Here is a 27736-nt window from a genome sequence, read left to right as displayed (position 1 = left end):
CCATTTGTTTATTTTCATTTTTATTTCCATTTCTCTAGGAGGTGGGTCAAAAAGGATCCTGCTATGATTTATGTCATACAGTGTTCTGCCCATGTTTTCCTCTAAGAGACTGATAGTGTCTGGCCTTACATTTAGGTCTTTAATCCATTCTGAGCTTATTTTTGTGTATGGTGTCAGGGAGTGATCTAATCTCATACTTTTACATGTACCTGTCCAGCTTTCCCAGCACCACATATTGAAGAGGATGTCCTTTCTCCACTGTACATTCTGCCTCCTTTATCAAAGATAAGGTGACCATATGTGCATGGGTTTATATCTGGGCTTTCTATCCTGTTCCATTGATCTATCTTTCTGTTTTTGTGACAGTACCATACTGTCTTGATTACTGTAGCTTTGTAGTATAGTCTGAAGTGAGGGAACCTGATCCTCCAGCTCCGTTTTTCTTTCTTGAGATTGCTTTGGCTATTCAGGATCTTTTGTGTTTCCATACAAATTGCAAAATTTTTTGTTCTAGTTCTGTGAAAAATGCCAGTGGTAGTTTGATAGGGATTGCATTGAATCTGTAGATTGCTATGGGTAGTACAGTCATTTTCACAATGTTGATTCTTCCAATCCAAGAACATGGTATATCTCTCCATCTATTTGTATCATTTTTAATTTCTCTCATCAGTGTCTTATAATTTCCTGCATACAGGTCTTTTGTCTCCTTAGGTATGTTTATTCCTAGATATTTTATTCTTTTTGTTGCAATGGTAAATGGGAATGTTTTCTTGATTTCACTTTCAGATTTTTCATCATTAGTGTGTAGGAATGCCAGAGATTTCTGTGCATTAATTTTGTATCCTGCTACTTTACCAAATTCACTGATTAGCTCTAGTAGTTTTCTGGTAGCATCTTTAGGGTTCTCTATGTATAGTATCATGTCATCTGCGAACAGTGACAGCTTTACTTCTTCTTTTCCGATTTGGATTCCTTTTATTTCCTTTTCTTCTCTGATTGCTGTGGCTAAAACTTCCAAACTATGTAGAACAACAGTGGTGAGAGTGGGCAACCTTGTCTTCTTCCTGACTTAGTGAAAATGCTTTCAGTTTTTCACCATTGAGGACGATGTTGGCTGTGGGTTTGTCATATATGGCCTTTATTATGTTGAGGAAAGTTCCCTCTATGCCTACTTTCTGCAGGCTTTTTATCATAAATGTGTGTTGAATTTTGTCGAAAGCTTTCCCTGCATCTATTGAGATGATCATATGGTTTTTCTTTTTCAATTTGTTAATATGTTGTATCACGTTGATTGATTTGTATATATTGAAGAATCCTTGCATTCCTGGAATAAACCCCACTTCATCATGGTGTATGATCCTTTTAATGTGCTGTTGGATTCTGTTTGCTAGTATTCTGTTGAGGATTTTTGCATCTATGTTCATCAGTGATATTGGCCTGTAGTTTTCTTTCTCTGTGACATCCTTGTCTGGTTTTGGTATCAGGGTGATGGTGGCCTCGTAGAATGAATTTGGGAGTGTTCCTCCCTCTGCTATATTTTGGAAGAGTTTGAGAAGGAGAGATGTTAGCTCTTCTCTAAATGTTTGAAAGAATTCGCCTGTGAAGCCATCTGGTCCTGGGCTTTTGTTTTTTAGAAGATTTTTAATCACAGTTTCAATTTCAGTGCTTGTGATTGGTCTGTTCATATTTTCTATTTCTTCCTGATTCAGTCTTGGCAGATTGTGCATTTCTAAGAATTTGTCCATTTCTTCCAGGTTGTCCAACTTACTGGCATAGATTTGCTTGTAGTAATCTCTCATGATCTTTTGTGTTTCTGCAGTGTCAGTTGTTACTTCTCCTTTTTCATTTCTAATTCTATTGATTTGAGTCTTCTCCCTTTTTTTCTTGTTGAGTCTGGCTAATGGTTTATCAATTTTGTTTATCTTCTCACAGAACCAGCTTTTAGTTTTATTGATCTTTGGTATCATTTCCTTCATTTCTTTTTCATTTATTTCTGATCTGATTTTTATGATTTCTTTCCACTGCTAACTTTGGGGTTTTTTTGTTCTTCTTTCTCTAATTGCTTTAGGTGCAAGGTTAGGTTGTTTATTCGAGATGTTTCCTGTTTCTTAAGGTAGGATTGTATTTCTATAAACTTCCCTCTTAGAACTGCTTTTGCTGCATCCAATGGGTTTTGGGTCATCGTGTCTCCATTGTCATTTCTTTCTAGGTATTTTTTGATTTCCTCTTTGATTTCTTCAGTGATCACTTCGTTATTAAGTAGTGTATTGTTTAACCTCCATGTGTTTGTATTTTTTACAGATCTTTTCCTGTAATTGATATCTAGTCTCATGGCATTGTGGTTGGAAAAGATACTTGATACAATTTCAATTTTCTTAAATTTACCAAGGCTTGATTTGTGACCCAAGATATGATCTATCCTGGAGAATGTTCCATGAGCACTTGAGAAAAATGTGTATTCTGTTGTTTTTGGATGGAATGTCCTATAAATATCAATTAAGTCCATCTTGTTTAATGTATCATTTAAAGCTTGTGTTTCCTTATTTATTTTCATTTTGGATGATCTGTCCATTGGTAAAAGTGGGGTGTTAAAGTCCCCTACTATGAATGTGTTACTGTCGATTTCCCCTTTTATGGCTGTTAGTATTTGCCTTATGTATTGAGGTGCTCCTATGTTGGGTGCATAAATATTTACAATTGTTATATCTTCTTCTTGGATCGATCCCTTGATCATTATGTAGTGTCCTTATTTGTTTCTTATAATAGTCTTTATTTTAAAGTCTATTTTGTCTGACATGAGAATTGGTACTCCAGCTTTCTTTTGGTTTCCATTTGCATGGAATATCTTTTTCCATCCCTTTACTTTCAGTCTGTATGTGTCTCTAGGTCTGAAGTGGGTATCCTGTAGATAGCATATATATGGGTCTTGTTTTTGTATCCATTCAGCCAACCTGTGTCTTTTGGTGTGAGCATTTAGTCCATTTACATTTAAGGTAATTATCGATATGTATGTTCCTATTTCCATTTTCTTAATTGTTTTGGCTTCGTTATTGTAGGTCTTTCCTTCTGTTGTGTGTCTTGCCTAGAGAAGTTCCTTTAGCATTTGTTGTAAAGCTGGTTTGGTGGTGCTGAACTCTGTTAGTTTTTGCTTGTCTGTAAAGGTTTTAATTTCTCCATCAAATCTAAATGAGATCCTTGCTGGGTAGAGTAATCATGGTTGCAGCTTTTTCTCCTTCATCACTTTAAATATGTCCTGCCAGTCCCTGCTGGCTTGCAGAGTTTCTGCTGAAAGATCAGCTGTTAACCTTATGGGGATTCCCTTGTGTGTTATTTGTTGTTTTTCCCTTGCTGCTTTTAATATGTTTTCTTTGTATTTAATTTTTGACAGTTTGATTCATATGTGTCTTGGCGTGTTTCTCCTTGGTTTTATCCTGTATGGGAGTCTCTGTGCTTCCTGGACTTGATTAACTATTTCCTTTCCCATATTAGGGAAGTTTTCAACTATAATCTCTTCAAGTATTTTCTCAGTCCCTTTCTTTTTCTCTTCTTTTTCTGGAACCCCTATAATTCGAATGTTGGTGCGTTTAATGTTGTCCCAGAGGTCTCTGAGACTGTCCTCAGTTCTTTTCATTCTTTTTTCTTTATTCTGCTCTGCAGTAGTTATTTCCACTATTTTATCTTCCAGGTCACTTATCCGTTCTTCTGCCGCAGTTATTCTGCTATTGATCCCTTTTAGAGTATTTTTAATTTCATTTATTGTGTTGTTCATCATTGCTTGTTTCATCTGTAGTTCTTCTAGGTCCTTGTTAAATGTTTCTTGCATTTTGTCTATTCTATTTCCAAGATTTTGGATCATCTTTACTACCATTATTCTGAATTCTTTTTCAGGTAGACTGTCTATTTCCTCTTCATTTGTTAGGTCTGGTGGGTTTTTATCTTGCTCCTTCTTCTTCTGTTTTTCTGTCTTCTCATTTTGCTTATCGTACTGTGTTTGGGGTCTCCTTTTTATAGGCTGCAGGTTCGTAATTCCCATTGTTTTTGGTGTCTGTCCCCAGTGGCTGAGGTTGGTTCAGTGGGTTGTGTAGGCTTCCTGGTGGAGGGGACTAGTGCCTGTGTTCTGGTGGATGAGGCTGGATCTTGTCTTTCTGGTGGGCAGGTCCATGTCTGGTGGTGTGTTTTGGGGTGTCTGTGGACTTATTATGATTTTAGGCAGCGTCTCTGCTAATGGGTGGGGTTATGTTCCTGTGTTGCTAGTTGCTTGGCACAGGGTGTCCAGCATTGTAGCTTGCTGGTCATTGAGTGAACCTGGGTGCTGGTGTTGAGATGGAGATCTCTGGGAGATTTTCACCATTTGATATTACATGGAACTGGGAGGTCTCTTGTGGAGCATGTCCTGAAGTTGGCTCTCCCACCTCAGAGGCACAACACTGACTCCTGGCTGCAGTACGAAGAGCCGGTCAAGTCAAGACTTTCCATTGTGATTTCAATGGAACATCAGAACTTCCAGCTTCTGTGATGCAGCAGAATTCCAGGAAGGCAAAAGGAAAGTACACAGGGAGGAAGATGAACTGCAGCAAAGCCTTTGCCATATGATAGTGACCTCACGGGTTTGCCGGGCGTGATGGCGTATGTGTGGCTCGCCCTCAGTGGCCAGTCAGGGGTTCTCTATGGCAAAGTGGAGAGAGAGGAGCTCGCGGAGCCGCTCTGCCTCCGCTTCACTGTACACTGCTCCACATACAGTACATGCCTATAGTTATTTTTGGCACACACACAATCACATGTATATACATAATGGACAGAGAGAGAGATAAACAGAAGTTTTAAAAAAACTAGTTTGCCCAGGAATGGAAACTTTACCTAAAAGATATATAATACACAATAAGGTGTTATCATAAATGTTATCAAGGGTTAGCAGGGGCTAAATCCAGCCTACTTCCTGTTTTTTTTTTTTTTTTTTTTTGGTTGCACTGGGTCTTAGTTGTGGCAGGTGGGCTCCTTAGCTGCGGCTCACGGGCTTCTTAGTTGCAGCTCACTGGCTTCTTAGCTGTGGCATGTGAACTCTTAGTTGCAGCATGCATGTGGGATCCAGTTCCCTGACCGGGGATCGAACCCAGGCCCCCTGCATTGGGAGTGCAGAGTCTTACTCATTGCGCCACCAGGGAAGTCCCTACTTCCTGTTTTTGTAAATAAAGTTTTATTAGGACACAGTCACACCCATTTATATGGATTGTCTACCCTGCTTTTGCAATACAGAGGTAGAATTAAGTAGTTGTAACAGAGACAGCATGATCCACAAAGCCTAAAATATTTATTAATCTAGTGCTTTACAGAAAAAGCTTGCTGACCTCTGCCCTAAATTATTAAAAAAAAAAAAGTAAAAAAAAAATCAACTTAATATTTACATGCGTTAAGCACCACCAGGTAAACTGGACAACACACTGGTGCTACAAATTGTTGAAGCTTCCTCATCCAGATTCCCATTTAAGTTCATTCTATGTCTTCTTAAGAAATGCTTTATCTCATTGGAAATAAATGTGAGTTGGTTTTATTTGTAAAGCAGGTGTAGAGTTTCTTATACTCATTGAGCATATTGGTAGGAGGGCAAAATATTGTTCAGATGAGCCTTTTAAAAAATCCTACCCAAGTAGTGATGTTGTGAAGCTCTCTTGGTAACCCTGGAAGATGACTGGAAGCCAAGGGAAGGGATCAAGCAGAGCCTGAAGTAATAGCAACATTAACCCAGCATCAACTGGCACGATGGACTGGGAGGTTGGCAGGAGTCAGAGATAGCAGCTAAAGTGGTCCAGATAAAAGATGATTAGAGGAGGAACCCAGATTATGGTCAGGGAAATGGAAAAGGAGGGTCAGCAGAACGACAAATGTATGGAAGAAAAAAATCATCAAGATTGGCAAAGGGAGCCTTCAAACGTCACCCTGGAGTTTATGGAAATTAAGAGGAGGGTCTGAGGTTGCTAATTATATTTGGTCTTATATGCGTCCATTTTGAAGGTGATTTGTGAAATTAGTGGTAAATCATCTAAAATACAACCAAATCTTCCTAATGCCCATCTATAATTTAAAGAATCTCCTCTCTGTCCATTAAGTCTCCTGAAGGCTTCTTTAATTTAATTTTTTTTATAAATTTATTTATTTATTTTTGGCTGTGTTGGGTCTTCGTTACTGCATGCGGGCTTTCTCTAGTTGAGGCGACCGGGGGCTATCCTTTGTTGCAGTGTGTGGGTTTCTCACTGCGGTGTCTCCTCTTGTTGTGGAGCACAGGCTCTAGGCATACAGGCTTCAGTAGTTGTGGTGCATGGGCTTAGTTGCTCCGCGGCATGTGGGATCTTCCCGGACCAGGGCTCAAACCCATGTCCCCTGCATTGGCAGGTGGATTCTTAACCACTGTGCCACAAGGAAAGTCCCTGAAGGCTTCTTTAGAACAAATTCCTATTCCTTTCACTTCTTCCTGAGTTATGAAGTTACTACCTAACTGCCACTGGATATCTAAGCTGTGTTGGGGACAGAATGAGAAGAGCATGCATAAATACATGTACGATTAAATGAACTAATGAACACATAGCACCTTCATATGTACATACACAAGAGAAAGTCACAGGCTCTCTGTATGCCTGTGAAAAGTGAAACACAAGAGTGGCAGAGACTAAGACACAGAGAGACAGAGATGGAGAGTCTGAGAGAGTGCATGAGAGACAAAAAGACAGATAGAAAGCAGGAAAGGCAGAGAGTGAAAGTGAAAGAGAGAGAGAGAGAATATGAACAAAACAGAAAGGGACAGAGTGAAATAGAGATACACAGAAACATAGAAACAGAGTGACATATGCAGAGGCAGAGAGAGACCCACCGCATGTGAGAGAAACACAGAGACACTCAGAGAGCTGGACACACACACACACAGAGATGCAAAGTGAGACACATTCACACAGCACAGAGATCCACAACACACACAAAGTGAAAGACAGTGACAAAGAAGCATGCACACAGAGGGATATTCTCTGTCACTCTCTCTCTCACACGCACACAAACACACACATACACAAACACACACAGCAAAAAATAAATAAATAAATAAATAAACTAGACACATATACCAGAAGGCAGAGAGGCACACACATAAAGACACACAGCTGCTCACAGAGACATCAGTATTGAGACACACGGAAAGGGATACATGCAAATAAAGAGACTTACAAACAGAAATCAAGGCAAACAGAGTCCAAGAAAGGGGGAAAAGCAGAAATCCAGAGAGAGTGGGACGGGAACAAAAGACACGTCTGCAGCCGTATCAGAAGAAGCAAGGGAGTGAAATATGTCTGTACCTCCATGACCAGGTTATTATATTATCTCATTTTAATCACCATGACAACCTCATGAAATAAGAAGCATTATCCCCGTTTTGCACATGGGGATAATGAAGTTCAGGTCCAAAGTCATACACCAGATAAACAAAGATAGAATTTGAACTCATCAAAGTGTAAGTGCTCTGTGGGCAGAGAGGGTGGGAAGGAACGAGGGATGAGAGGAAAGAAGGGAAGAAGGAAAAAGGGGCGGAGGGAGAAAACCAGCTCAAAAACCCTTAACAGCCCCTGCTCTATTTTTCCAAGCCTTTCCGTGTGATTTCAGTAATAGGAAGCAATTGAAACCTGGGTTTCTAATTCAGCAGTAAGTGCTTAAATGTTTATACACTGGCACACACACACAGTAAGCCATTTTACAGTACACAGAAAGGACTCATTTTATTGTCAGCCCTTTAAAATCCCATTTGAAATTTAAGAGAGAATTTGCTGAATGGGTCAGAGCTTTTAATGTAGTGACCCCAGGGTTATAGATTTCAGTAGACACTCCCTCTGGCTTTCAGTACCACGCATCACAATGGTGTGCGGATAGCAGTGAAGGAGTCACGTTATTTTGTACCAAGGCTCTTGTTTCTTCAAAACATCCTTTGAGAGCTGTTTTCCAGGAGTGTCTGTTGAGCTGCTATATTTGAGGCAGTGGTTGAACTACAGTTACCTCCTACCCAGTCACAGATTTATTCACTAGCCAAATATGCAGGTCTCTAACAACACCTCTTAGAAACAAAACCTCTTTCTTCCAGACCATGTGCTTAATCCTACTCAGTGAATCTATAACACACCCAGGCTGAAGAGGCTCTTTGTATGCCTGTGAAAAGTGAAACTCTGGAGGCTCTGTTTCAATACAGGTAATTTTGTGTATCAACCCTGATTTCTCAGGAAACAAAGATGGCTGATAGATGGAGAGACAGAAAAGAAACATAAACTCATGGAGAGACAGAAGAGAAACATAAACTCAAAGTGGAAAAAAAGGGACAAATCATTTCTGCCTTCAGCCCTGGATAATTAGCAGCTTAATGCACAAAACAAAAGTATGGTCTAATTCCTTTACTAAAACATATTAACAACATGTGTTAGGGATTATGATTCTTCCATCATGATTCTATTTAACAGAAGACCTCTTTTCCCTAACACCCACTGATAATCACATACGCACATGTATCACAACCACACAACCCTGTAATAAGAAGAATAACTATACATTCCAACAGTTTGCTTCTTTCATGGACACTCTACTACTACACACTGGAAAAATAAAGGCAGCAAGCCCAGTGGGTATCACAGAGCAGGGACAAAGAAACCTTAAATGCAAACAGGATATGAGAGAATCCTGTTAACAAGAAAATAGGCACAAAACAGCAGTTTCTTATACTGAAGCAGGAAAGGCATGGTGGAGGGGAGAGGGCAGGGGACTCTTTTGAGAAAGGACATAAGAGGATTTAAAAGGAGAGGCCCCCAAGGCTAAGATAGCGTGGGCTCAGCTGCCCGAGTCTTGGTGTAGCTGCCTTTCCAGTCTGGTTACGGGCAGGCCACGGTTTCAGAGATAACAGTCATCAGTTCAACAAACCATTTTAAGTCACAAATAACAGCTAGAAAAGACCTCTGTGATTGCAAATGTTACAGCAGAAAGATGTACCACATAGTGGGCTTATTTCCAATTCATTTTCTAGAAATAATAAGTAATTGAGATTACCATTTGCAGGCCACTCACTCTGCACAGGTGCTTTCTATCCTGGCAGCACTGGTGAGAACTGAAAATGGGAGGAAATCAATGCTTCAGACCAGAGGCATTGCACAGTTGCCTTGTAGAGAAAGACCAGCTCCAGGAGTCTGCAGGACTCACCTCTGACCCAAATGACTGTTTTCACTCACCTAGAAAAAGGCTGTGCAGATGTAAAGGGAGGATAATCTTCCCGGGAAACCCAGAAAGAGGTCACCTGAGCCACAGCTACCACAAGTCACTAATGAATGTTCTGAAAAGTTCAGGGGCCCATTAAAAGTGCAGGATAATTTCTGCTGTGAGCTGGAAGCAGCAATGGCCTGACACCCTTCCCGCAATGATGCTGACTTTGATTTTTCCAAAGTCTCTCCCTGAACTCTGTCCTCCCCAGGAACTCTGACTTTCTCATTACAATTGAGCTTTCCTTTCAGGTCTGGACTAGGCAAAGATTGTGCCCATCATGAACACATAGGTGTCCCAGCAACTCGTCTCATTACATTTGTTTTTATTTTTTAAAATAATTCAACAAATTTTTATTGAGCACTAATATGGCAGGCACCATTCTGAGTACTGAGGATATAACTAGAGATAAAAATGATAAACTCCCTGCTTTCCTGGAACTTATATAATAGGGTGGGGAGATTAAGTGACAACAAATAAAAATTATCTATAAAATATGTAATGGGGTAATAAGTTCTATGAGGAAAATAGAGCAAGGAAAGAGGACTCAGAGACAAACACCGTAATAAAGAGCTGACTCCATTCTTGATGTTTGACTGCTGAGAGCTTTCAAACCACCCCCAATCCCCTTTCCTCTTCTGCCCTATATCTGGGCAAGCTCTTGAGAAAGCCCAGGGCTCCTTCCTTTGGCAGCAACAGGAAATTCAAAGCGCATGAGCAATCCTGCATGCATAAGGTCCCTCAGCCTAGTGCTTGCCTCTTATCACAATAAAAGCTGAACCTGTCTCTTTCCCCTGCTTTCTCAAGCCAGTTTTTGGCCTGCTTGGGCCCCTGCCCTACTCTCCCCAGAAAGCCCCATCATAGGAGTGATAAACATGTTCATATTCTCTTACTGCATGTGTGGCATCGTCATCAGTCTCCACATTTGAACTAGATTTTGGGTACGGGGTCCACTGGAGTTGGGAAGGTGACCATACCAGACGTTTATAGGGGTTGTCGCCAGAGAAATGCTCTCCAAACAGGAGGAGGAGGGGATTTCAATGGATCAGGGAGTGAGGCATGCAAATATACGGGGGAACACTCAGTGGGAGGAAACTGAGAACCCTGGCGCACTGAAGAAAAAGAGAGGAGGTCAGTGAGGTTGGGGTGGAGTAAACAAGTAGTCTGGTGGGGTGAGGGAGCGGATAGGGGAGGAGGTCCCAGCAGGGGAAGCAGATCACATAGAGCTATGTGACCCATGCCAAGGGAATCTGGACTTTTCCTCCAAGTAAACTATCAGAAGGATTTGAGTAGTGAAGTAACAAAATCTGACTTACATTTTAACAGAATCATTCCAATTGCTACGTAAGAATTGAAGTTAGGGGGGCAAAATGGAGTTAAGAAGAGGCCATTGCTGGAATTTCAGGGGAGAAGTAGTGCTGATGGAGATGACAGCAGCAGGTCAGGTGGTAAGAGGAGGTTTGAGTCTGGATATACTTAAAGGTTGAAACTGCAGGATGTGCTCATGGACTGGACAGGAGGTGTGAGAAAAAGAGAAGCTGCAAGGGACATTCTAGAGTGTTTGTGACTGCGTACCTGGAAGAATGGAGTTGTCATTAACTGAGACAGTCAAGATGGAAGCAAGGAGTACATGCTGAGGCGGGAGGTGCTGACAAAGTTCGCCACTTTTTTTTTTTTTTTTTTTTTGCGGTACGCGGGCCTCTCACTGTTGTGGCCTCTCCCGTTGCGGAGCACAGGCTCCGGACGAGCAGGCTCAGCAGCCATGGCTCACGGGCCCAGCTGCTCCGCGGCACGTGGGATCTTCCCGGACCGGGGCACGAACCTGTGTCCCCTGCATCGGCAGGCAGACTCTCAACCACTGCGCCACCAGGGAAGCCCAAAGTTCGCCACTTTTGAGACGAGATGTCAATCAGATTTCTAAGTGGAGATGCCAAGTAGGAATCTAGACACATAAAAGTTGACATCAAGGGAGAAGACAGGGCTACAGATATAAATTTGAGAGTTAAGTTGTAGATGGTATTTGCAGCTGGGAACATGTCCAGAGAGAAAAGGGAAAAGCGTGATTGAGAGTCCTGGACACACTAACAATTAGAGGTCAGGAAGATTGAGGAAGATCCAGCAATGGAGACAACTTAAAGCCATAAACTGGCATTCCTGAACCTGGTTTATATGAGTCTAATGTAAAGACAGGTACTGATAAATGCAGTTCTGAACCTGTCAGGCTGGAGGCTAGAACAATTTTGGCACATCTGCTATGATAACAAAACTGTTTTGCAAGGCCTCTTGGGAGAAGGCTGTCTCCTCTTCCAGAGAGCCCCCAGCATTACGGTCAATCTGTTTTCATTTGTACTTCAGTACTTAACTCATTCATCCTTATGTCAGCTCTGGATGTAATTGTTATTACACTCATTTTATAGATGAGAAAACTGGGGTGGAGGCTGCTCAGAAAAGCAAAAATTTGTCCAAGATCAGAGAGCTTGTAAGACAGGAAAGACAGGCTTGAACTTCAAGCTCCCCAACTCTAGGGGGCAAAGAAATTAAATGCTTTGCCTGATGTCACATGATGAATTAATGGAAAAGATGGAATTAAAACCCTCATCTTGGGCTTCCCTGGTGGCGCAGTGGTTGAGAGTCCGCCTGCCGATGCAGGGGACACTGGTTCGTGCCCCAGTCCAGGAAGATCCCACATGCTGCGGAGTGGCTGGGCCCGTGAGCCATGGCCACTGGGCCTGCACATCCGGAGCCTGTGCTCCGCAACAGGAGAGGCTGCAACAGTGAGAGGCTCGGGTACTGGAAAAAAAAACCCTCATCTTTAAATTCATTGTTACTTTTTTTCATTGGGAATAAAATCATCTTTTGGAAAATTCTAGTTGGTAATAATTTGCTAAAGATTCTTGTATTTGCTGGTAAGCCTTACTGGAAGGGCAAAGATCAACCATTTCTGACCTTGACTTCCCATGTCCGTAGCATGAGTATCAGGAACACACAATTAAAGGAATAGGCAATGTGAAAAACAGCAAATAAACAGTAAAATAAATAATCTTGAAGGTATATTTTAAAATGTTAAATCAGTCTGCAATGTAGGAAAACCTTACTAACATACCACATTTACAGTAACAGCAGGATATACCCCAAGGGGAAACAGGTATAATGTTTTCAGGGTTTCTTATTTTATTCTTATTTCTAATGTTTTTGTGTGACAAGTATAATATAAAATTGTTAATATTTTAACATTATTAAAAAGTTTTATTTTAAAATAATCATGATCTAAATTGACTTTTACAATCAACGTTGTATGATTTTTGTTAGTCAAAGGCCAATTATTTTTTAACGCCACAAAAATTACTCTAATTTTATAATGACATTCATGGAAAACATTACCATGTTCTGCATAAAAATAAAATCCTTCCATTTGTATTGGCTTACCAGTTTACATTTTTTCACATATATCTCATAACCAGATGGTGAGAATCAAAGGCCGAATTAGGAGAGGTAGGTATTTATATAAAGACAGGAACTATGGCTCAAAGAGAAAAGATCAGCAGAGTCATACAACAAGAGCTTGAAACTGAGCCTGTCTTTTGATTCCACAGCCAACACACTATCTGATGGCTTTCCACATAAAGCTAAATTTGTAGGGAAATTTAATAAATAAAGGATATATGTATTCTTAATGGAAATGACAGCAAGAAAGGTATAAGCAGATAGACAGAAAAAGATATGTATACTTTATATGTACCACTACCCACGAACTACGAATCATTAAGTATTAAAATTGGCACTTATAAAAAGTCTTTAATATATACGCAGTTCTAAAACTTTCCAAAACATTAATTCCCTCCTAATTCTACTGACATTTAGGTTGCTAATAGCTTTTTTTTTTTATCTTACTCCCTCATATTTCTTTTTGTTTTTTCCTTCTGTCTTTATTTATTTATTTGGCTGCGTTGGGTCTTTGTTGCTGCGCTCAGGCTTTCTCTAGCTGCAGCGAGTGGGTGCAGTGCGTGGGCTTCTCGTTGCAGTGGATTCTCTTGTGGTGGAGGAAGACGGGCTCTAGGCACACAGGCTTCAGTAGTTGCAGCACGCAGGCTCAGTAGTTGTGGCACACCGGCCCTAGAGCGCACAGGTTTCAGGAGTTGTGGTGAGGAGGCTCAGTAGTTGTGGCTCACGGGCTCTAGAGCACAGGCTCACTAGTTGTGGTACACAGGCTTAGCTGTTCCATGGCATGTGGGATCTTACTGGACCAGGGAATGAACCTGTGTCCCCTGCATTGGCAGGCTGATCCTTAACCACTGCACCACCAGGGAAGTCCCCTTCATCATTTATTAGTTGGAATTCTTCTGGTTCCTGTCCCCGTCATTTGTGTACCTGATATTCTGAATGAAGTAGAATATAAGCCATGCTGAAGAAATAATCATCAAAATAATGAAGGATATTGACATGAAGACTAGAGAGCCACAGCTGAAGTTCTTTGGCAGCGTTCGAGTTCCAACCGCTATTGTCATTTGTAGAGATGTTTTTCTCCAGGTAACTCAAAATATCCTTACCCCTCAATTCTGTAATCATGACAGCAATAATATGTCAAGTGCCTGGATGAGTCATGGTGACTGGCTCCTCTTTGGATTTATTATTGTAGATAACCACAGCAACTGCATTGTGGAAAGCAGCCTGTGATATTTTCTCTTTAAAGGTGCAATTTCCCCTCTGCAGCAAGGAAATTCACTGTTTGATGTTAGGAGGGACAAAGAACCATGTTTGAGGATCACAGCTCAGATGATCAGCAAAGTTCTGAAGGCCAGAATCTTAAGTCAAGGTTGTTGGCAGGGCCATCTTCCCTCTGAAGGTCCTAGTGGAGAATCCTTGCTTGCCTCTTCCAGCTTCTGGTAGCTCCAGGCGACCTTGGCTTGTGGCTGCATCACTCCAACCTCTGCCTCTGTCTTCACATGGCCTTCTCCTCTGTCATCCCTCATATTTCTATATTTGTAGTTTCTAAGCAGAAAAGAAAGTTCTGGTGCCTTGCTGACTTTTCTAAATGCTTTCATATTTAGTGTGAGAATAGTAAACACATCTTTGATTTATTTAAGAAAAACTGGGTTTTAAAAGAGAGTTGATTTTCTCAACCATGTAATAATATGCTTCAAATATTTGGGGAAAAGAAAAAATTTTAAAATATCTTTAAACGACTAGGTCTTGGAGGTAAAATCAATTGTTTTGAGTGTTGTCGAGAAAACAATGGTAATGAAACTAAATCAGAACATCTTAATAACAACTAAAATTCACAATAGTTTTAAAACGGCATTCCTTAGAGGTTACTATGTGTGATGAAAAAGTTTCCACAGCTTAATGCTTTGAGAAACTACATCTTTCGCAAGATGTGAAATGGGGAAAACATAATGGTAAAACACTTGAAGTTATATAGAAACTAAGCAAATGAAAACACGATAAAAAGAACAAATGCTTTAAAAATATCCATTTTCAATTAGAAAAGAAAAGAATAAATGGTAATGCCCTGAATCAGGGACAAGGTAATGCCAATGCACTTAGCCTTTACCTGTCTTCAGACCCATTCAAAATATAACTGGTAAAACAAATAAACAACAAATTCAAGAGATTTAGGTTAAGTCAGCATCATTTAGTCTCCCCTACTGGAATTTTATTCTCTGGTACTGTTGCATTGTCTTTATCCTTACATCTTATCTAAATATAACAAGGAAACCTCTTAAAGCTTGAAAGAAATGATAGACTTTCTTTGGAGAAAGAAAGTTCCTTTCATGTTGAAGTCTGAAAAAAATCTCACGTCACCAATTTCAACATTTTCATTTTTTTACCCTCAAAAAACACTTAGGGGTTCACTGCAGGACTGTCTAAACATTACTAGTGACAAATTTAGTACAATCCATATGGAATTTAATGAATAATATTTAATGAAAAATATTTAATAAATATTCATCAAACATTCAGGTGTTTAAAAATGTCTCTTTTCATGATGGGAGTTGAGCATAATCCGTTTTGTCGAAGTTTTAATATATTTTCACTACAGTATACAGAATCATAAGTATACTTTCCGGCTCCCAATAAATATCTTAGATTTTAAGAAAATAGAATAAAGAAACAGGATATAATTAATAGAAAACATATATACAAATATATACTAAAGAATATAAGCTATGCCTTGAGTGTCAAAACGTGGGTGTTCCACATTGAGAGCTATAGACAAACTATATAGTGTAAATGATAAACTATAATGTTAACTTGAAAAACAGGCATCATACTTATGCATTATAACATAGGTCTTTGCTAATTAGGTCCCATCCCTTGCACTCTTTGGGCTCCAGATTCTTGCATCCAACTGCCTATTTTACTTCTTACCCTGGATGTCTAATTAACACACCAAACTTAACAGGTCCAAAAGAAATTTAATTTTCATTCCCCAAATCTCAGTTTTCCTTATCTCAGCAAATGGTTTGCAATTTGCCTAGACATTTGAACCAGAAACCTGGGACGCATCCTTGATTCTATCCATTTCTTCACTCTTCACTCCCTATTCTTGAACTAACAAGTCTTGTTATCTTTCCTTCAAAATAGATCCCAAATTGGTATAGTATTTTCCAGTTTGCCTTCATCTTTTTCCAAATACTCTGATGGGAACAAAATCAAATTTCTCCTCCAGGGTCTACTGAGCCCCATAAGATCTGGTCTATGGATGACCCAGCTCCTTCTCTTTAAACACTCAGGCTATGTCCTCTGTGGGCTGCTCCGTTTTCAGTTTATTCCATCCAGACTGCAGTCCCCCAGCTTTTCCACGGCTGGATCCCACCTGTCATAACGATTCCTCAGCTCACAGGTCACCATGTCAATGAAGTCTTCCCTGACCATTCAATCTATTATAATTAGCAATGCCCCACTCTCGCCACTCATTGGTCTCCATCACCTCAGCTGGTTTTGTTTCTTCATAATATTTATCATTATCTGTAATCACTTTTCTTCATGTGTTTGCTGGCTTATTTTCTCTCTCCTCAAACCAGAGTGTAAGTTACATGAGAAAAGGGGTCTTGATTGTCTTCTGTGCCCCTTTCAACTCAAACCTACATTACTTGCATGAATGAATGAGTGACATGATCCTATTCCTAGGTAAATCCCTAGGTACGGCAGAGCTATTTAAATAAGATAAACTGTGCAGCAAGAGTCCCCCAGAGGATCACTGATGTCTAGAGTTCCACCACATTCCTCACCTATTGATATTAAATGCAGCATTAATATTAAGAAAATATAGAGCTAGACCCAATCATAAAATGTAGGATGGTCTTCAGTAATGTAGAAAATATAGAAGATTGGAAAGTGGGGAAAGAGCTGCCTTCCTAGTCTCAGGGGAAGAGGATAATTACCCCAACACTCCATGACTAAGAGAAGCCAGTACCTCAGCTTTTTTTTTTTTAAGGACAGTGTGGCTGCCAGCAGTTTGAGGCACATCCAGTGTTTATGCGAAAGGAAATTTTGTAACTGGAGTTTTTAAAAAGAGAAAAAAGATGGGGTTGGGTGGGGGTGCTAAGTGCTTCCAGCCAGGGAAAACCAACCCTAGGATGTTTTTATACAGCTATATACAAACACTCAACTCAGACTGTGGCTTCTTCCTGCAGGTAAATGTCCTTTGGAATATATTACTTACCTGAGATTGACAACAACTCTGGATATACTTAGGGAATATGTGGTTTCGCTTTCTTTTAAAGATTTATATTAAATATCTATGGGGCTTCAAACCATGACTCATGAGACACGCAATTTAATTTCTCTGAGGATGTGGACCATGTCACTTGTTCACTCTGTGGCCCTACTTGAACCCCCTGCTATGTTGGCTGCACAGCAGACACTGACACTTCCTTTCAGGGGAAGTTCACTGAAAGGAATGAACACTGGACAGCAAGAAAGCAAGATCTCCTTGAAGGGATAAGATGTCATAACAAAATGACTTTCTCCCTTTCCCAATCTTTAATGCCAAGAACTGTTTGTACTCTTTCTGTGAGAAATCAACAAGGAGGATTAGGTAATACAACGCATCTCTGCTAAAAAAAAATCATTCAGTTTTCCTTTGGCAAATCTATATTTATTTCTCTCTCTCCTCCTCAACTTGTCTTCAGGTAAGTGGTTAGAGATTATTACACAAACACTAGTCTTTCCTCAAAGAACTTTAATTAAGAGTTAGAATACTTAATAACTAAAAGCAACCAGGAGTTCTGCTTTCAATTCTCAGTTCTCTCAAATTCTCTGCAGCTATAGTATTTCCCCCAAATCAGTGCATTACAAATTCAGAGAGGTGAAAAGACTATTTCATTTCATTTTAAAATGTCAAAGGAAAACACCTTGAAAAAAGACTTGTAGCAAATATGACAAACTGTTAATTCCTTTATTACATGAAATGAGAGCTCAAATGAATAAGATAAAACATTATGTGCCAAAGAGATAAATGAGTAAAAGACTCAGAAGAGGTATTTTATAAGGGAAATACAGCTAGAAAACTATCCCACCTTGCCAGTAATCTTAACAAAGAAATTTAAAATGTTTGTTTCTAGTCTATAAAATTATAAATAACAAAGAAATTAAAAATGTTTGTTTCTAGTCTATAAAATTATAAATAAAATTAGAAATCTTTTCCTCGTTTTTTTTTTTTTTTTAAATAGGACATTCTTTGTTCAAACAGAATATCACTACGAAGCCCAAGCAAGTTGGGTTTCATCAACCGTATTTGACAGGGTGGGCCATGGAAACTGGCCTATTCTCCCTGTTCTCCATCCTACAGGGACTTTTGAGGAAGCTTAAAAAGCATAACGTGTTTTAGGTGTTACCCACGTAAGTAAAATGTAAGCGTTATTGACTGACAACAACAACAACAAAAACAACTAGTGTCGGGCTTCCCTGGTGGCGCAGTGGTTGAGAGTCCGCCTGCCGATGCAGGGGACACGGGTTCGTGCCCTGGTCCGAGAAGATCCCACATGCCGCGGAGCGTCTGGGCCCGTGAGCCATGGCCGCTGAGCCTGCGCGTCCGGAGCCTGTGCTCCGCAACGGGAGATGCCACAACAGTGAAAGGCCCGCGTACGGCAAAACAAACAAACAAACAAACAAAAACAACTAGTGTCTAGTTTTCCATGAAGGACACTGGAAGACCACTATTTTTAATACCACTCAGTATCGATAAGAGACTGTGCAGTGGGCATACTCCCACATTGTTGATGAGATTCTAAATCACATCCACCACTCTGAACAGCAGTCTGGAAATATGCCATAAAAAAATCACCAAAATACCCATGCCCTTTGACTACCTTCACTTCTGAGGCCCTACATGAAGCTACTAAGTACAGCATCGTTTAAGGTGGTAAAACTTCAGAAAAAAATTAATGCATGAATCCAACCATTCAATAGATACTTACAGAGCAAATGATCTTGCAAAAGTTAATGTTGCTAATAAAGGATGAGAGGAAATAAGAATGGCTGGGGGCATGGTCTAGAAAAGCCATGAAGAAGTTCATTAGGTAGTGCTTACTATGTCCTATACTGAAGGAGGCTTTCATTTTACTGGAGGGCATTAATTCCTTAAATTACATAGTCCAGATATCGTATCATCAAAGAATACAATGAAAACTATAAGAGAAAATATGTAGCTTGTGGTATTATAATTATTCTACTGGGAATCCTCAGGTAAGACCACAACTCTGATATTGGCAAAATCTCCTGGAGGAAAATAAAGGTCAAAAAGCTAAAACACTTTTCTGGGACTCCTTGTCTTAGCTAAGGATGTGGGGAATCTTTAGCTATTTGAAGTACTCCTGACCAAAGAAAGAGGAAGGATGGCTTCTCCCACAAGGAGGCAGGTCAGGAGTTAGATGGAAGGTCTCTCCATGGCAAACTCCAAGCTTAAATTTACAGGCATTTTGTAAATAAGATTATCCAGTTTCAGATTCTTCTCTGTGTTATCTCTCCTGTGTAATTCCGTATCTTTAATAAAGTCTTATTTAAATGCCTCCAGCCTTGTCTCAGTTGTGCTGTGGGTAAAGAAAGGCAACCTCTGTCACCATCCTTCAAGGGCGGCTGGTTTTGATTTGATTACAGGCTGAGAAACTTCCTTGTAGCCTCAAGAATGCTTAGACAATCAGACAGTGAAAAAATAAGCATCTCAAAATACAAATGAGACCAGGAAAAGGACAACAACTTCTGAGGGCAAAAAAGCAAACGAACTAATAAAGACAAGCTTTAGGCTAATGCAACTGTCTCTGCGGGTCTATTTTCAGAAGGGGGCAATTTATCAAAAGTTCATGGAAATGATTGCTTGAGGTGGCAGGGAGACAAGTACAAATCAAAGCAAAGTTTCTTTTTAAGTTTACAGCAAAACCAAACAAAAAGATATTCTGATGTAATCACTTATTCAAAAGAAAACAAATAGAAAAACAAGTATAATCATTGTTATTAGTTTTTGTGTGTTATTTAAAGACCAACATTTTAAAAGATGATCTAATTCAACCCTTGGAATAATTGCTTTCTGTAAACACAAAAAAATTTCATAATCAGATGCATGCTATGTTTACAGAAATTTTAATCTGTCTAAACATGAAGTGGACTGGATTGCGAGTCTGTCTTCTCCTGCCTCAATATAAAACACATTAGTACATTCCTGATATTCTCCTTTTATTTTCTCTGACTTGTTTTATACTCATTTTATCTTGGGGTTTTGCATACATCTTTGTAAGTCACTTAAACTATGTTCTGGAAGAAAATGGAGTATAAGCAAACAAAAACTATTTTCTCTCAATTATTTTCTTTTTCTTTCTGAAGTTACATTTTCTCTCTGACAACGATTACTCTTACCTTAGGTTGTTTGCAAAGGTAGCGACAAAGTTCTCCAATGTACTGAAACACAGTCACATTATACTTTTTGCAGTCGTTCCAAAATTGGCTTGCTGAAAATTTCTTCTTTAACACACAAGTAGCACCTACAAGAAAAGGTATAAAAAGGCAAAAGGGAAAAAAATTCAAGGGCAGAATTAACGTAAAACACAAATGATGTTGCTCTGTCTAGAACACTTTTGCTCACTTTCAAGGCTTTTATAATCCATCAGTGGCCATTTATATCAAGCTCATTTGAAAACATTAATCTTACAGTCCAATAAGTCTTTAAAAAATATTCATCTTGTAATTTTATATTCTGACTGTAGATACACTTTTTGCAATATATGGGATGAAAGAAGCAGTCAAAATATGTAGGAGAATTACAAGTATTAGAGCATGAATATAGATAAGGTCATCCTTCTTCACAGAAACCAAGAATATTCACTTGCTTTCAACGTTGAATATATACATAGTATTCATTTTTAAAAACTTTTAAGCAGTCTCAATATAGTTTGAGATTGAGAGCTGGTAAGGTAGAGTTAGTATGAAAGCACCAACAAAAAAGGTTCATTGATGACTGCTAATTGTAACATCCTAATTTTAATAACAATGTAAGTCATATGAATATGTTCCAAGGAAAATACTAATGTCTTGACCCTCATCTTTATTTATTGTGGACATTGATCATATTTGAAATATACTATTCTATAAGATTACTTTATAGTATTTTAGACAAACATAAATAATGGTGAATTATCTCTGTATATTATTTCTGGGCTAACTAGTAACAGACACATAATCTCAGCATGGTTATGAATGGAATCTACTGAGTCACCAGCTCTACCAACTGACTTCTTGGGTATCTGGGGTACACTGTTTGCAAAGATAGCCTCAACAATTTCTCCTACGCCCTTACCTTTGCAGTGTGAATTTGCCACCCTTCCCTTCAAGAAGTGGGGTCTCTTTCCCAATTCTTCAAATCTTGAATTTAAACTGGCTTTTGACTTGCTTTGATCAACAAAGTGCAGGTGAAATGATCCATGTTACTTCCGAGGAGGCTAAGACTTAAGAGCTACACAGCTTCTGAGTTCACCCTCTGGGAAGGCTCCTACCACCATTTAAGGGCAGGGGCGGCAACCACTCAAGGGTGAGCAACCACATGGAGAGGGAAGCCCTGTCTACAGCCAGATCCAACCACAAGGCCAAATTACTGCTCTTGCCACTTCAGGCATATGCTGAAGTATGTGATGAAATTGTGTCCTTTTAATAAATATTTTTTTATAATTGTATAACATGCACACGATCACTCTGAATTCTACTGATAGAGTTTTGCACTTTAATGAAGGCAAGTTCCAATCATTAGGCATTTTGAGAACTTATGAAACAGAAAATAAAAGCTTACCTAACTCAATACATCCACCAATTCCCAGGAGAGATCCTGCGCTATGATACAGAGGAAGGGATATATAAATGATGTCATTGGAAGTACAACCAAAAGCCCATAATCCAGCAGAACTCTTCATAGCCTGCAGCTGACAAATCACAGCTGCTTTTGGGAGACCTAGAAGAAAAGAAAGAAAGAAAGAAAGAATAGAATAGATACTATGCTGGTATCAACTACAACAGCAGTTGAGACAAAAATACATCAAAATGGTCTATATCCTTGGTAAAAGGGGCCATACAAATGTCAGCTACAACTGTAATTAATCTCTAGAATCTTAGATCTACCCAGAAGGATTAAAACTATAAAATTACATAGAGTCTGAGATCTTGTAAGGTTCAAAGAGCCATATCTGCTATAAAGATGCCAAAAATATATCATTCTTTCTCTGGTTCAACATATTTACCGAATAAAGCCCAAGTTGTCATGGGTTTTTGGTGACAGCACATGTAGCTATGAACCCCAGTCTACGGTGACTTCCAGACACTCACCAGGGTGAGCCTCAAGTCCGCCTTGCTGCTGCACCTGCTTTGATATTTTCTGACAGGCTTTGTGCTCCATTTCCATTAACTGGAAGATCTCATACACAAAATTGGCATGATCTTGCCTACCATCCTAACCAAAACTCATTTATTACATTTTTTCAAAAGAAGTTTCTGTGGCTTTTCCTGATAGTTTGGCATCTCACACCCTAAAAGAGTTTATTGTCATCCACATGTACTGGGAATCCCTCCAAAATTTCTTCTCAAAGCCATGTATAAAGATTTTGAGTGAGACTAGCATCCTTGATTCTTGATAATGCAATGCCTTTCTCTTCTTCATTGAGAGAATCAAATATTTATGCATTTTCTGCTTCCGAGAAGTTCCCACCTACTGTTCTTCAGTCACCATATTCCCTACTTTCCATATTGTTCCTGACCTCATGGCAACCCAGCCTTAAAAATAACTTTTCAGTTGGACGTATGTCGAAAAAAGAAGGATGCTTTATCTAGTTATTTTCCACCTGTGTGCTTATGTCACTCCTGTAAAGCACTTTAGTGAGCGAATAAGTCATGTTTTCGTTCCTAATTTGGTTAGCTTTAAGTGAATAATGATCTCATTAATTTATTATTAAACCATTCAAGGTACTCAGACTTTTTGATAAATGAGACAACAGATAGGAGCTTATCCAACAAATGAAAGTGATCAAAGAAGGTTCATGGAGTTTAAAGTTTTAAAGACGGAAAGAAGAACCAACAGAATAAATGAAGTGTGTTAAAACTGCAAGTTAGAGTCCCTTCTTGGAAGAGTTAGAAAGCATATTAACATATTAAAGCTTTCGACAAGCCCAACAGTACAGAAATGTTACTATTTTTTCAATGATGTTTCTCAAGCTCATGTGGTCATAAAGCCCCTTTACAACTTTTATTTCCCTTCTTTGTAGACATGAAGGGACATGCTGTGCCACATGCTTGGAGAAATGCTACCTTAGATGGTCTCTGAAGTCCTTTGTTCTTCTAACCTTCTATGAATCCCTAGCATTGAAACTCCCCACATGTCCGCAGATGTGAGGAGACCACTGGGATAAGGTCCAGGCATAAAGGTGGGAGTGAGGCTGTGTCCAGTGAATTGGGGATTAGCAGGAAGAAGGAGGAACAGATGATATCAAGAGAAAACCAATTTAGGGGCAGGGATGAAAAAATCTGGGGAATTCGGGGATAATTTTGGAAAAAGGAAAGAATCCATAGGATTAAGGAGAAGGAGGGACAAAAGTAAATAGAGACATAGATGGTGATAGCAACTGGCCCCAGGCGCAGCGTGGAAGGCATTTCTGTCTTTTTCCCCCTCCCACTACTTACCGGAGTGGCTGAAGGCAAGGCTGCTCTGACCAGGCTTAAATAGCCTTTCCTAGAGATCTTCAGGCACCTAACCAATTTCAGTGAGCAACAACAGAACCAGAAGCTGGCAGACTGAACACATACATAGGCCAAAAGAATGGAATTGGAGATGACAGCAACACAATTTTAGAAAGGTAGATGGGGACTTCCCTGGTGGTCCCGTGGGTAAGACTCTGCACTCCCAATGCAGGGGGTCCAGGTTCGTCGGGGAACTAGATCCCACATGCATACCGCAACTAAGAATTCACATGCCACAACGAAGACCCGGCGGAGGGAGGGAGGGAGGGAAGGAGGGAAGGAGGGAGGGAGGGAGGGAGGGAGGGAGGGAGGGAGGAAGGAAGGAAGGAAGGAAGGAAGGAAGGAAGGAAGGAAGGAAGGAAGGAAGGAAGGAAGGAAGGAAAGGCAGATGGACAACTGGTGACTGACACAGCAGACCCAAGAAGATGAAACCGAAGCTGAAGCCTTGAAGAAAGTTGGTTTGCTCCCACAGAACCCCAGCGAGGCTCAGAAACTTGATGACCAGGTACCCCCCCCAGGTGGAATATCAATATGGAACTATAAAGAGGGAGCTAAGTGGGAGTTATGTTTAAGAAGCAATTCCATCAGAGTCATAGATAAGGGAATCACCCCTTGTTCATCAAGATCTCACAGAATCTCCCAGGTCAAAGACATGTGAATGGTATAAAAACTGACCTCAATCCTTTCCTTACTCAGAGACATTCTAAGTCTGTTCCTGGGTCCATGGATATAATATTTTGGTGAGCTTGGGCAAACAGAACTTCATAGTAGTAAAATGATTAGGAAAGATTCAATATAATCCAAAATGCTCCCTTATAACCTGCCTGAAAGGGCCTATGAGCAAACTCTACTGCCGTCATCTAACTTTTCCAAGTCTCATTTCTTTACATCACTTCGTAACTTGCACCAACACCTTCATCGTTATCAACATTATAAGATTTTTATGTGAGAATCAAGTGATTTTTATGATAATAGGTGACATACTAATATTAATTCTCATGTTCATTACAATTATCATCACTTAATTCAGCTCTGGGTTTTGAGTTGCAAAACATCAGCTTATATTAGAGAGAGAGAACAAGAGAGATGCTTTTAATAAAAAATGTCAATGAAGCCTCTAACAAGGCTCAACGTGAGACAGGCTGGGAGCTGGCGCCTGGGATCCTTTATTGGAGTTGCTTCACCTTGAGCAACAGAATACAAAGAAACTATAAGGGACTAAAAATAACTGCACGCATGCACAGTTGAGGCAATTATGAACAATAAAATACAAAAAGGCCACAGCTCAACTGCTATTTCCGAGGTGCCCAGAGCAAAAGCAGGGCACTGCACGTGATCCCTGCACAAAGTACCACCCAGGGGGTGGGCAGAACACCTAAGCCACCCTCCAGCCCAACCCACCAATCCACCCCCACCCTCACCCCATTTAAGGAACCAGTCCCTCCTCAGGGAGTAAGGGCACCTGTTACTTGTTTTCACTTCCTCATGTGCAGCACAAGTCCCGATAAAGCCTAGCATGAATCCCTCATCTGACCTCTTATCAATTTCTATTGAGCAGAACTTAATCAATTTCTATTGATTAAAGAGTCCAAGGGCCCTAGTCAGTAAAAAGTATGATTTTGTTACATTCTTTGATAGCTTTGTATTTCTAAAGCATGACATCTACTATATGCCTAATTCTGTATGTTGCTCTGCTCTGATCTCTACAAGACCCCATGTTGCTCAGAACTTCAAGCTAACAGGAGATGCTATCTGTATAACTTTCCCTGTATAAGATCATTCACAATCCAAATTTGGAAGAATGTCAATAAATGCTTTTGATATTTTAAAATGCAAAAAATAAAATAAAATTACAGCCCCAGACTGCTTCCTCCACACTGCTATAAGATCTGATGTGTATTCTCTGGAAAAAGATGAGCCTCTGGAAACACCAGGAAGAAGAGAGGTTGAACAAGTAGGGAGAATAAAAGAAAGTCTGCATCCTTCTTCAGCTCCCTTTTCACACTTGACTAGTTTTCCCTTCAAGATTTTTATCTGAGGAATCTAAGGCACCCAGAAGTAAAAACTGACAGTCACGAATCTCCCAACAAAATGTCGTGAGCAATGAAACTAACCAGCCCACAATCCCACTCAATCACACAGAGCTTCTAGTTAGGATTTGGTTTGTTTTTGTGGGTGTGTGTTTTGGTGGCTGCATTTTAAATATGCACAGCCAAAGGTCACCAGATATTTGAGAAAATCCTCTAGGGTAAAGGACAGAGAGCAACATAAAACAAAAGATAAAAGGATGACAGAGAAAATAGAGACAAGGTAGAGAGGAGAAATTTTCAAAAAATATTAATATTCTGAGAGATATGAGACAATGAAGTATCAATAATACAAAAATAACATGTTACAAAATGAGAAATAGTAAGAGAACACAAGGGTTAAAAGATAAATCTCTCAAAAAGTAAATCAAGGGGTCCCATCAGTGAAAAACAGATTTTTTTTTGGCTGACTGCTAAAAGCTAAATTATAGAAAGTCATCTCTTGTCGAAAGGTTTACACCTTCCCATCTTGATTTTAAAAGCATGTCAAACAATCCACATCAGATGCCATAAACGTGAACAGCAAGAGGAAATGGTACAATCTTAGTGAATGGGAATTGGAATCAAAAGGGTTTGCTGTCCTTCCTAGAATGCTCTAAAATGTCAAGGCAGTTGCTTGTGTTTAACTGTGAACAAATAAAAATTTATTGTTTTGCACTTAAAAAAAAGTCAATCAAAAGGTAAGAGAAGGAAAATAGGATACAAAAGATTAGAAAATTAATAACTAAGTGCAAGGAGGCCAATCTTTAAAAAGTTAGAGTTCCAAAGATAAAAGAACAAACAAGCAAACAAATATAATAGAAGGAGGGAATGGGCAGAAAGAATAGAAATAAAGAAGGAAAAAGAAGAATATGTAGACACCTTTAAAAAAAAATTTTCAAGTACCTAGACTTGCAAGACATGAGTTTCTAGATTTAAAAGGCTTACAAATTTACCAGCAAAATGGATAAGTAAGACTGGTTCCAGTACAAATAATCATGATATCATAGACTACTGAAGGCTAATAAAAGATTCTAAAAATCCCCAAAAAGAAAGAAAGAAAAACAATACCAGGTTGCAAGTAAAGGATTAGAAATCAGAAAGCAAAAGACTTCTCAATATGTGTACTGGAAGACAGAAGATAAAAAAGCAATGCCTTCAAGCCCCTGCATCAACATCATTTCTAATCTAGAATTCTATACAAACCAGTGTAAGGGTAGAAAAAGACACTTTCAGGCATATAAGGACTTAAAACATACCTGCTAAATACTCTTTATCAAGCAGCTAATGAAAGCAGTGCAGTGATAAAATGAAAAGCAAACTAAGGAAATGAATTTAGAATCTAAGAATCAGGGGATCAGAAAAAAAGAAAAGAGTTGAAGGGAATTCTCAGGGTGATGGTGAGGAATGAACCCAGGACAGTAAGAGAGCAACATGTCAAGACTGGAATCATAGGGAGGAAAGCTCTGGGAAGGGTGCAGCCAAGACGTGGGCTTGACAGAATACAGACTAGCTTTGCAACATCTAAAGGTGAGTTACTTTTTAATAAAGGGATGGGTACGAACCATTTATAGGTGTATAGAAAACTAAGCAAGCAAACAAACAAAACCAAATGATTAATCCAAGGTTGGGGAGAGTTTTACATGAAAGGAAATAAATATAATTTTGTTATACTATAGAGCTCAGCAAGAAATAGTACTTACTAAGTTATGATACTGATACCAATCAAACAAAAATTTATGATGAAACAATATTAGGGTGATATTGGGGAGAGAAAGTATCTGCACCAGAGAGAAAGAAATGAGTGGAGGGAGAGAGTGGTAAAGAAAGAAGATAAAATCCTCATCTTCCATTGTGGAAAAGCAGTACATACTTTTTAGTAGGTACCTATTAAGTATCCAGTAAAATACTATTCATAAATCTATTTAGATAAATGGAGGTGATTACAGAAGGAAAGATCTAAAAAATACTGAATGTAATTGGTTTCAGGATGGAGAAATAGAGGGGTAAGCAGGATACTTTTCTCTAAAATTTTTAAAACTATTAGAATTTTTCATCTCTGTGTTGTATAACTTTAATACAAATAAATATCAAACAGAAAAAATTAATAGCACTTTTGCTTTCAGCCTGTTGTGCAAATGTATCAAACACTCTGGTTTTAATCTTCAAGAACAAAAGATGTTAATAGT

At 39.3% G+C, this 27736-nt stretch overlaps 1 protein-coding gene across 1 annotated transcript in view; it reads right to left on the bottom strand.

The window, feature by feature from the left end:
* SLC27A6 (solute carrier family 27 member 6) overlaps positions 1-27736 on the bottom strand; it is a 64147-nt gene that overhangs the window by 23132 nt on the left and 13279 nt on the right. Inside the window, exons 3-4 of the mRNA XM_030869730.3 lie at positions 21548-21706; positions 20125-20249 (exon numbers count right to left, since the gene is read on the bottom strand). Coding sequence (XP_030725590.1) covers positions 20125-20249; positions 21548-21706 — 284 coding nt within the window. The remainder of the gene's footprint in view (positions 1-20124; positions 20250-21547; positions 21707-27736) is intronic.

The sequence above is a fragment of the Globicephala melas genome, chromosome 3, assembly GCF_963455315.2.
Source record: "Globicephala melas chromosome 3, mGloMel1.2, whole genome shotgun sequence".
NCBI lineage: Eukaryota > Metazoa > Chordata > Mammalia > Artiodactyla > Delphinidae > Globicephala > Globicephala melas.
The sequence above is the reverse complement of the archived record's forward strand: the minus strand, read 5'-3'. Positions and strand labels throughout refer to the sequence as shown.